This window comes from Melopsittacus undulatus, chromosome 5, assembly GCF_012275295.1.
Source record: "Melopsittacus undulatus isolate bMelUnd1 chromosome 5, bMelUnd1.mat.Z, whole genome shotgun sequence".
Taxonomy (NCBI): Eukaryota; Metazoa; Chordata; class Aves; order Psittaciformes; family Psittaculidae; genus Melopsittacus; species Melopsittacus undulatus.
Window position 1 is genome coordinate 12,342,614 of NC_047531.1, and position 12,216 is coordinate 12,354,829.

At 40.1% G+C, this 12,216-nt stretch overlaps 1 protein-coding gene across 1 annotated transcript in view; it reads right to left on the reverse strand.

Annotated features, from left to right (window-relative positions):
* CNTN1 (contactin 1) overlaps window positions 1–12,216 on the reverse strand; it is a 201,595-nt gene that overhangs the window by 45,714 nt on the left and 143,665 nt on the right. Inside the window, exon 16 of the mRNA XM_005148087.3 lies at window positions 646–766. Coding sequence (XP_005148144.4) covers window positions 646–766 — 121 coding nt within the window. The remainder of the gene's footprint in view (window positions 1–645; window positions 767–12,216) is intronic.

Genomic DNA, 12,216 nt, shown 5'->3' on the forward strand with positions numbered 1-12,216 from the left:
AGCACTTCAGAACCTGTTATACCCGAAGGCACAAAACAGAGTAAAATACCCAAAGAACATGAATTAACTCATGCTATTGAAACCACAAATCATAACAAATGTGTAGGACACACCCCATGGACAAGCACAGTGTTTTGAGATCACATTAACACTTAACAAATGTGAATTAGTTAATAATGGAGCAGTAACTTTAACCCCAAATGTCCTGGTTTCTGTCATTTCAAAACTAGGAATCCTTTTAATGTAGGTTTTCCATTATACACAATAATTTAATTCATAAAGCTTTATGGGAAAAAAGAAGTGACTTCTTAAAAATGCTATATAGTGGATACATTGAAATGACACTTAAAATAATTTTCTAATAATGAAGACCAAATTAATCTGTCTAAGATTACCATAACATAAGGAAAATATTAATGATAAAAAATATTTATTGCTTTTCAGGAAAACACATGTTCAGTTGGACCTCTGGTCATCTGGAATAGAATCAGTGCCCAGAATGAACTTTAAGGATTTTGCATGTTCATGCACTCCTCATTTTAAGTTTTCATTTTATGGTGAGAAACAACATATTCTAAACAACCAGCAACACTGCTTGTCCAGGTGAAACCCAGCCACATTTCTGTATTACCTGGAGAACCTTACCTCTTACCACAAGGTCAGCTGAAGCTGAGGAGTTGTCTACAATCGTCTGAGCAGTGCACGTGTACCTCCCCGCATGCCGCAGCTGAACATTTTTAATGAGCAGCTCACCATTGGATTTAATCTGTCACAAAAACAGCACTGGTAAACATTCCTGTACACCAATGTGATACCTGTCTAACATTGCTGCCAACTGATAATACAGTGGTTGCTATTTCCAAAAAGCAAGTGCTTACCTGGAGAACAGATCACTCTCAAAGATACATCTGATTTATACAATAGCTGTTGAAATTACCCTGTTTCCCGAGGAGCTGTGTTCTGTACTGAACATGACAAAACTCAGATGTCTTAGTAAATCGTTTTTTTTACAAGCCAACATCTCCCTTTTCTTTTGTGAAGCCCGTATCTGAACATTAAATTTAGCTAAGAATTTTTTCATAAAGAGCAGCCAGATGAATTTTCTGCACCATTACTTGCCTTTTTATGCATGTTTGTATGATAATGTCATGGAGTTCTACTAACAGAGCAGGATACTGTTTGGCTCCTTCTTTACAAGCATTAAACCAGTATGAAAGTTTTTATCACAGAGAGACTAAAATCACAGCCTAAATAAACATGCACCAGAGATATTAAATGCAGCAACTGTGAACAAACAACACTGTTCAACACATGTCACAGCTCTTTAGAGGAAAGACCATCCCTGCTGGTAATGGACAGGTTGATGACAGCGACTGTAGCCCCCATGTTGGGAGGGTGGGCTGCAGGGGCTCTGGGCTAGTGTTGAGACAGCATAGTCCAGGGTGGCCCCTTCCTTTGGTGACCTGGGATGGGTACACACAGACAGCACTGAAGTTAAGCTTCAGGGAGGGCGGATCCCTTATGCAGAGCTGCTGTGGAGCTGAAATACTTCCTTGCAGGGCCCACCAGAGCTACAGCTCCCATCATGGCACACCCAGTCCTGACCTGCTGAATGGACAGCTAACCCTGCTGGTGAGGCTCCTGCCCTGAAGGTCATGCTTTTTCCCTGGTTCAGCTCTCCCTGCTTTCTGGCAAATGGCAGAAGGACCTTCAGGAAGCGATTTACTATTCAGTTAGGCTCATACACTCATCATCATCACCATCACAGACCCTAATTCTTCCTCAACACTCTTCAATAATGCTGGACTACTAGGAAAATATATAGCTGTGTTTCCAGATGGTGCACTATCTGCTGCTACCTGTGGTTGTACAGATAAGCAAACTGAATAAAATATTTCTGTCCTATGACTCTTCTGCGAACCCACTGATTAACTAAATATCCACCTGTAAAACAGTGAGTAGAGCACAGAGCATTATATACACCACAGATATTCTCAATGAAAACCACATTTTATATTAAGACATTTATAAAAATATTTTAAAATAATGCACTTGAAATATTTTGCTTATCTAGCCTGGATTTTATTGCAGAAAAATACTTTCCTATAAGTCAAAATGCTACAAAAGATTAACAGATGGATGTATACCCCACTGTACCAAAAGGGGCAACACTTGATTCCCTAATTCACTGCAGATTGTTCAGAAATATAATTAATAAAAACCCAAACAACTCAAACACTGAGAAACCTTCATAGGAACAAAACGAATTCAGATGCAAAATGGTACCTAAAACAGAAATTGCCAAGTATCTAGGTGTAAAAACTAGTGCTATCATCATGAAAGTTTCTAAGTAACAACAAAGACCTTCAATACAGTCTCAAATAATATGGGTTGAAATTAGTGTTTCTGCATTTAGACATTGTGAAGAAATTAAATAAAGCTATGTCATACAGTTTATGTACCCGGATTGGAAGGCAGGGGCTGGGGGGGGAAGTAAGGTTATATCTTTTCCAAATGTTCTGAAATTAGAATGCCAGTTGAAACTCTGTTGTATGGATTCAGTTAGCATGAGTCGGGGCTGATTCGCTTCTCCCACACAAGCCATCTCCCATTTGTTCAGAAACAAAAGTTGCAAGTTAGGGAGAAGCAATGTTTGAGCAATCATTTTTGCATCATAAGGGGCTAGAATATATGCAGAAAAAATATGAGCAATAATCAACTGAGTATACGACGCCTTTATCCCATAAGTAGTTACTGCCTGATGGGCCTCTTTCACTATTTTTAAATCAAACACTTCCCAGTCCTTCCACCCCTGTGCATTGTCAAAAACAGAAAAAAGAGAAGGACCATTAAAAAACTCCCCAGATATCACCACATTCTCAATCATTCCTCACCACTTTAAGGCTGGATTAACATCCCCCATGCTCCCACCACCCCCCTTTTGTGGACCCCCTTCCCCGAGTGGAGGAGGGAAAGACAAGGTGGTACAGTTGGCACAGCAGTCCCTTGCATCTTAAGAGCTCTGAGTCTTTTCAAGAGTTGATGCAGCTGTGTGTCTCCCGGGTCCCCGGACGTCTGTCGATGGGGTGAACAACCAGATTCATCCTCTGAGCCATCATCAGAGTCAGGTAGAGGAGGATACAGGTCCGGTTCTGCCTCAGGTGTTTCTGAATCTGAGTCCCATTCAGAATCCTGATCATCCCCATCCTCAGCAATAGTAAGTCTCTGCACATTTCTGGCGTTCTGCACGTTATCGGGTCTAGGAGGTTTTTGGACTCATTTGCCCCTTTTTGAGGAATCAGTCACAGTCTTTTTTGGGGCATTCTGTGAGGCTACAGGAGATGCAAAGGCCATTGCAGAGGCATTCTGTCCTGCAGCTCTTCCCCTGCTACCCCCTGGGGGCTGTAGCCATCGGCATGGACTTGATGGCAGTCCTTTCAGATTTTACCTCCTTAAGAATTTCTGTAATTAACCTCCAGAACGTGCAGTGCATCTGAGCCTCTTTAGACCCTGCGCTAATCTCTTCCCAGAGCGCTTGGCCAATTCAGTCCCATTCTGGAACCCCAAACGCGTCTTCCACCGAGGGCAAAACCCCACAGTCGCGGGACCATTTTAACAGCCTCTGAAGGGTGGCACTATCATATTGCAGACCTCTCTTAGAGAGGATGTTTTGGAGGAGCTTCACCGTCACTTGTTCCTCTGTGGATAGTGAGTGCCCCATCTCCTTCCCGGCCACTCATCTGATCAGGGCGAGATTTCCAAGTGTGCAGACATCTGACTTCCAGCGCTGGGGCAGCGCTGCTTTCGGCCGGCTCACTGCACCCTCCTTTCCTGTCGGTCCTTCCACCCTGCGTCCACAGGGTAACGATCTGGGGGTCCCTGTTCAGGTGCCACTTGATGTGGGAGTCACGGACAACGCAGAGACGATCAATGTCATCAAGCGATTGTCATTTATTGAGCATCAGACATAGCCTTTTATACATAAATCTGCACTTTGGTTACATGATAATTGGTTAACAATCCTTGCCAACAGCAATTTCCTAATAATAACTGTCACATTTATTTCTGTCTAGCTTTAACCTCAAAATCCTTGCACTGCAGTCCTGCATCCTGCCTTTTGCCTTATCTCTACAATTTTCACTTCCCCACAGCCAATTGCCTTAATAGGGTCAGAGAGAATTGCAGGTTACACTGTACCTTTTAAATTTTTGAATGGCACAAGTGTTGTTAGCAATGATCAGATTAGTTGGATCAATGAACAATCCAATATTCTTGATATATTTCTGAACATTTCTCTATTAGTTATTATTAAACTATGCCCATGTGTATATATACATATACATATATATTCACACTCACACTCAAGACTAATACGTCAGGGCTTTTAACTTAATTTGCCAAAGTGCAGGCAGGATGCAGAGATGAGGTGAGTCTGGGACAGTGGCATTTCTGTGCAGGTGTCCCTCAGTTTATTCACGGAACCTCAGGGGAACTGCCTTCAAGGACACCAACCTTTGAAAATCTGTAGGGATTACTGCATAAGGGAACACTGACTGACTGCCTGACTAACCACATACAAGACTTTTTTTTCTCTACTGTGCTGCCTTTTGCTGTCAGTGGCTTTCAGGAAGAAAACTCAGTGGGAGTATCAGCCCTTCTGCAGGAGTAGAGAGGATGAGTACCTGCTCATCTGCCCTCTGAAAAATTATGATAAAGAAACTGCAGAAGTTGAAACTCCTTCAGTTTTCAGTTTCTGTGTTGTTGGGTGTTTTTATTATTATTTATTTGTTTTTGTTCTTTTAGGTTTTGGTTTTAATAAAAGACAAAGAGTTTTCTATTTGTGAGACCTCAGATGGAGTATTGTGTGCAGTTCTGGTGTCCTCAACATAAAGAGGACATGGAACTGTTGGAACAAGTCCAGAGGAGGCCACGATGATGATCAGGGAACTGGTGCACCTCCCGTATAAAGACAGGCTGAGAAAGTTGGGGCTGTTCAGCCTCGAGAAGAGAAGGTTGTGTGGAGACCTCATAGCAGCCTTCCAGTATCTGAAGGGGACCTACAGGGATGCTGGGGAGGGACTATTCATTAGGGACTGTAGTGATAGGATAAGAGGTAACGGGTTAAAACTTAAACAGAGGAAGTTTAGATTGGATATAACAGAGAAGTTCTTTACTGTGGGGGTGGTGAGGCACTGGAATGGGTTGCCCAGGGAGGCTGTGAATGCTCCATCCCTGGTGGTGTTCAAGGCCAGGTTGGACAGAGCCTTGGGTGACATGGTTTAGTGTGAGGTATCCCTGCCCATGGCAGGGGGGTTGGAACTAGATGATCTTGAGGTCCTTTCCAACCCTAACTGTTCTATGATTCTGTGATTCTATTTGACTCCTGTATAAAGCTTTAGTTCATTAACAGTAAATGTCATCCTAGAGAGAACACACGGCCTGTGAATCTCTGATCATTGCTTGCACTTTCATCTGCAAATAAATGTAAGCAAATGCTGGGTAAAGCAATAGTGTTTAGAAAAACTACATAAACTTAAAATTCTCATAATCATATTATTAATTCAATAACAAATGATTACAAATTTTTAATAGACTTAGTACTCATTGATCCCTATGTTAGCACTCTAATTAAAATACTTCATTATATTTATTAATGATGAGCTCACATACTTGCTCTAACATTCATTTCCCTTATGGGAAGTTGGTCTTGAAAATCTAAATGATGCAAAACAGATGGGAAAATGTAACATAATTTAAAAATCATCAACCCACAGATATGGTACTGTATCTTGTTGGTTAAGAAGCTCTCCTGGAGCAAGGTTTTGTGCAGTTGGTGATGAAGCTTTCCATAGCTCAGAAGAAGCCTAAGTTCTTGGTGGTAAAAGAAGAGCTTACAAAGCAAATAAAGAGCATGGGCATCAGCAAGTTCTGTCCACAAATTAGATATGAATGCACTGTACATTTTCATTCAAAAACCTCAGCTTGGATAAGCTTTAAATGAGAAAACTGAATAACAGACTGGAAATAGTGATAGCAATACTCAGGGATGTTCCAAGGGTATCTGTGGTTCACCACCCAGTTATTTACCAAGTTTCAAGCAAAGACTTTCATCATACGAGCCCTATATTTATGCTTTAATAGTGGTGTCAAAAATAGAATTGTATGACCTATTTCTGAGATTCATTGTTCTCTTTTGACTATCACCTTTGCCAGTGGACTAAATTACTGAAAACCATCAGAATATGCCCCTGTGTGATCAAAAATAATTTACATGAATACAGACTTTTGACTAAAAGCAGTATTCGCATCTTTGGGATCTTAGCAACAATAAAGGAACTCGTGTTAGTATGAAGCTAACAAGTTCTTTATAATAATGAAATTAACTTGGCAGAAATAGAAGAACCTGGTAAGCAGAGATAGTCTTTTTTTTTTCAAATTCAGGTTTGAAAATTAATGTCTGAGCTTCAGAGATGTTTAATACACAGTAGAGGTAAGATCATAAGAGAATCAATAAGTAGTAATGTGGAAGAGGTGGGATTCTTGGTGATGAGACCAGCTTACCCAAAGCTAGCAACAACTTAAAACATCTTTTTCTATTACCTGTACCTAAAAATTGTTTAACTCTTTACTGAGTTCATGTGAGTTGTTTTGTTCTTGCTAGTAGAGGATCTATCATGTGGTAGAACCAACAGGAACAGATAACCCAATAGCTGTTGACAAATGGTAATGAAAATGTAATTATAGCTGTTTTCTTGATATTGACATCAGAGATGACATGGGGACACCACCAGTGCACCTCTATTGTCTCAATCTTATTCACAGGAGAGCTTACTTCACTATTTTATAAACCATAGCTGGCATAAGTTATGAGTAAATAAAAAACCCAGCAGGATAATGATGACACAGTCCTTCCCACTGAAGAATCTCTTCCTTTAGTGAACTATATTTATATATAAAGGAAGTACAGTGCTAATTCTACGCCTGAAATGTGGACTGGGAAATGTTTCCAAAAAACATATTATTCTTCTCCATTCAGCATACCACTGAGAATGCCTGAGGACACTGTACTTTGTACCAGCATCCCTGTGGGAATTTGCCCTGTTATTTCCAACAGTAGAAAAGTCTAGGTACTTGTTCACTTATACTCATGGATTACAATTTTACAGCTGATAACAAAAAATCACAATACACTGTATACTATATTTCTCTGAGTACTGCTCACACCTGGTTTTCTTGGCTCTTGTTACCTAACTAGCGATGGTACTTGGATTTGGGAGTTTGCAAAGTTGCACAAGCACATAAATTTACAGTCAACTGATTTTGCAGTGTATTTTTTTTGTTTTAATTCTTGCACAGAAGCCATCATATTTTGATCTTTTACATTTCTTTGTGCTGGAAATAGCACTGGATTAATAACAGATTTCTTCAAAGGCTTCTGTCAGAGCTATCTGTTTGTTGGCTTCACCCTCAGCACTATGCCTTCTGCTTTCCTTCCCCTCCTTGCTCTTAACCACTGACTCCAGCCTTCTCATTCCATGCTCACTACGCTATTATTAGGCCCTTGCCTCCAAATTTTACCCAAACCTGGCCAAATATGTGACTTCTAATTCACTCATGTCTGAAGTGTCTTCCTAATACATCAAGGCACTGGAAGCAATATATTGAGACAGGGCCTTTAAAGATTCCTGGGACTCTTTTTTTGTCTACCTAGACTTTAGTAAATACTTTGACACTGTTTCCCACATCATCCTCTTGAATAAACTGACTGCTTATGGCTTGGATGGACATACTGCTCCCTGGGTAAAAAAACCTGCTGGAAGGCCAGGACCAAAGAGTGGTAGTGAATGGATTAAATCCAGCTGGTGGCTGGTCACAACTGGGGTTCCCCAGGGCTCACTACTGGGGCCAGTTCTGTTCAGTATCTTGGATATTTGATTCTTCTTCTTTTACAATAGGAACAGAATTAGTGCTTTCTACTTTTCAACATTTTTAAATGTAAGACATAAATTTCATAACAAAGCTCAAGTACTAAACAACAGAAACCAAGAATCTTTGACATGCAAATATCTTAAGAAAGTCCAAAATTCCCACCATTAAAAAAAATAAATTAAATTTTAAAAAAGGATCAAGCTGTGAGTTTCTCCTAGAAATAGTCTTTGCACCTACCATTTTGGAACTCTGCATTTTGCTGGCTTTATTTCCTTTCTGCAGAGGAGAGGGGAACTCAACACGTCAAGTGGGGCTCCATGGAATACTTTTTCTGATAAATTATGATCACAAAACAGCACTAAGCCTCAAAACTATCTGATGTAAAATTAAGGATATTACCTTCTGTGGGGTGTAAAAACCGCACTAGATGCCAAGAACAGAACTTTCAAACCACTTCAGTGAGGTATTTTAGATGATCCAGATATTACATGATAGGGTAATACATTACCTGCATTTTGTCAGGTGTGAAAGAGTCTCAGGTACCCAAAGAGAGTTTTTCATCAAGGTTTCTTGATAATCTCATTACTAACATGAGAAAATGTGAGCAAGCAACAAGTCAGTTGTCTCTACGACAAAACTCATCCTCCAGCCTGATTGTATTTTCCCACCAACACTTCCTCTTTCCTTAATTCATATAAAAGAAAGTTATTTGCAATTAGGCAAGTTCCAGAACCATTATATGGCAATTTAATTTAACTTATTAAAGATAATGTGGTGAGAAAAATATCAGGTTTTCAGCTTCACTGTTACTGTTTAAGACAACTAATAAACAGTGCAGCAAACACAGGAATATTGATGGTATGGAAAGCATCTTAAAACATATGCATGTCTATATGTAACTAAGACTATTAGAAGCTACATTTGTACTCTTCCTAAGTTTATGTACAAGTTTCTGACCTGAGCCTGTTAAATTATGGAGTTCCTCTTCATGGCTATCCATACAAATGGACTAGTAGGGCTCAAAAAGTATAAAAAAAATACACTCCTTCACATTTTAAAGACAATTTTTTGTAATAAACTTTAAAGAATATACTTAGTTGGATAGTGTATATTTTTTTAAAAAATACTATAGATCTGATTTTCAATCTTTAAATATGCATGACAAAAAGCAGATCTATAAATAACAAATGACCAAACATTAGAGTTTTCTAGATTACTTGAAATGCTGTATCTCTACAAGGCTTGAAAGGATGTGTTAATGTTTAGTTCCTCATTCAAAAAATTAGAGGAACAACCACACATAAATCAAAAGCAATCAATTTTAATAGTCAGATTTTGAAGACTCAATTTAACTTTTTGAAAGCTAACCAATTCATACATACAGTTTTCATTTTAAATATCACTGTCACGGGAAATAAAAATGGCACTGACAAATGTTCTTTTGATAAATGAGTTCTAGTACTAATGTAATGCAAATTAGTTTTGCCTTCAGCAATGATGGAGATACAAAAGCTTCCGTTTAAAGAAAGAAGACTTACGCAGGTATTTACATGAATTTCATTAGCATTCTATTATGGCTATGTGACAACAATATTAGTATTATTTTGAGAACTGAATACTGTGGCTGTATCAGTTTTCAGCATGTTGATCTACACTGTCACATAAATTAATAGTGATATTATCAGGATGACAGATGAGGATCCCTCATCAACAGGAAATTATAGCACAGAGAGCACGCACAACAGTAACTCTAATATTCATGATGGAGTATTTTTTTACTTTTCCATTTGAGAAAGCAGTATGGGGCTGCTGCCGTCAAATGCACAACAGCTTACTGCTTTGCACCCAAGAAAGCCTGAGCAAACCTGCCACCCAGTGACTTGAGCTTAGAACTGCCAGAGAGAAGGGCTAGGCAGAAGAAAATCTTTTTGCTAGCACGTGAAGGAGGAAAACCCTTAATACTAGGATAATACAATACTAACTCAAGGAAACAGGAATACTGGAAGTGTATACTCCTCTTGATTATATCCTACATAAACCTTTTTATTGTATTTGTTGAAGCTGTTTTAAAATTCTGCATTTGTTATTACTTCAGTGCTGAATCCACAGTAACTACAAATAGCAATTCTAGACCTCACATGCAGTCCTACTGTCCCTTCTCTCCTGGCTGAGAAAGACTGAGCTGTCTGTGGAGAAGGAACAGAGATGATCTGTATTTGCTTTGCATTTGAAAGCCCCAAAATAAGGCTTAGGAATGCAAAACAGGAATCTGCCCCTGCTAAAATAACTTCTACCAATAATGATCAAGTGCAAAAGGAACACACCAGATGAAGAAATATGTGTATGAAGACAGAGTTACACAATGACAAATAATTAATTGATGTTTGGATCTAACCTACTTAACTTCAACTAAGTGAATTAAGAGTTAGCACTTTTTCAGCTACTTCTGCATCCTATGGAGTATCTATCTCTAGAATATTTCGAAAGAAGAAATCATCCAGCCTGAGATTCAACACCCACATGAAGTAAACCACATCTTTCTCTCCCTCTGCAGACTATGGAAGGTCTGTAGAGACCAAGCAAGCCTAGCAAAGCTAGACTAATTTGGTTTTGAAATAAAGGAGTCCAATAAGATGTCTAAAAAAATGTGGAGTTAGTCAGAATTGGGGGCCGGGAGATCTAGGACCACCGGCTATCTGGAAGATGAAACTGGTGGTCAGGAAACTAAGTATTAAGTCAATCTTCACAGAAAAAGACACCTTACACACTTGCTAAGGTCCTTATTTGGCCCATATTTGTTCATGGACCACTCGGTGGATAAAGAACTGGCTGGATGGCCACACTCAAAAGAGTTGTGGTGAACGGTTCACTGTCCGGCTGGAGACCAGTAACGAGTGGGGTCACTCAGGGATCAGTGTTGGGACCGGTCTTGTTTAATATTTTTGTCGCTGACATGGACAGTGGGAATGAGTGTGCCCTCAGCAAGTTTGCTGATGACACCAAGCTGTGTGGTTCTGTTGATACGCCAGTGGGAAGGAATGCCATTCAGAGGGACCTTGACACGCTTGTGAGGTGGGCTGATGCCAACCTCATGAAGTTTAACCATGACAACTGCAAGGTCCTACACCTGGGTTGGAGCAATCCCAGGCACAGCTACAGGTTGGGCAGAGAAGAGATTCAGAGCAGCCCTGCAGAGAAGGACTTGGGGGTGTTGGTTGATGAGAAAATGAACATGAGCCGGCTCCAGTGTGCACCCACAGCCCAGAAAGCCAACTGTATTCTGGGCTGCATGAAAAGAAGCATGACCAGCAGGTTGAAGGTGATCCTGCCCCTCTACTCTGCTCTCGTGAGACCTCACTTGGAGTATTGTGTGCAGTTCTGGTGTCCTCAACATAACAAGGACATGGAACTGTTGGAACAAGTCCAGAGGAGACCACGAGGATGATCAGGGGACTGGAGCACCTCCCGTATAAAGACAGGCTGAGAAAGTTGGGGCTGTTCAGCCTGGAGAAGAGAAGGCTGCGTGGAGACCTCATAGCAGCCTTCCAGTATCTGAAGGGGGACTACAGGGATGCTGGGGAGGGACTCTTCATTAGGGACTGTAGTGATAGGACAAGAGGTAACGGGTTCAAACTTAAACAGCAGAGGTTTAGACTGGATATAAGGAAGAAATTCTTTAATGTTAGGGTGGTGAGGTACTGGAATGGGTTGCCCAGGGAAGTTGTGAATGCTCCATCCCTGGCAGTGTTCAAGGCCAGGTTGGATGAAGCCTTGGGTGATATGGTTTAGTGTGAGGTGTCCCTGGCCATGGCAGGGGGGTTGGAACTAGATGATCTTGAGGTCCTTTCCAATCCTAACTATTCTATGATTCTATTCTATGATTCTATGATTTGAAGTGCTTTGCTAGAAGGTATCATAAACTTGGTATTATGTTTAAGAATTAATTTCCCCTACAAGAAAAAAATCCAGTTTCCTTTTTATTTTCATTATTAAGAGGAAGACCCAAAAGTGTATGTCAATGATATAAAAGCTTTTGTTCAACATATGACAGAAAAAGTCCTTTCTCTAAGGACAAACTAATGCCATTAGGAGAGGAGTCAAGCTTTTTCAAGAAAGTCTTATGCATTGATTAGTACCAAAGTGCAGATACAAACCTATCAAAAGTGCAGCTTAATAGCCACTTGCAGGAAATGTTTTGAAAGATTCCAGTGTACTAGTTAAGATCTATAGATTTTGTAATTCCTGAAACAACACAACACTGCAGACTGCTTAGTACCCTGCTGCTGA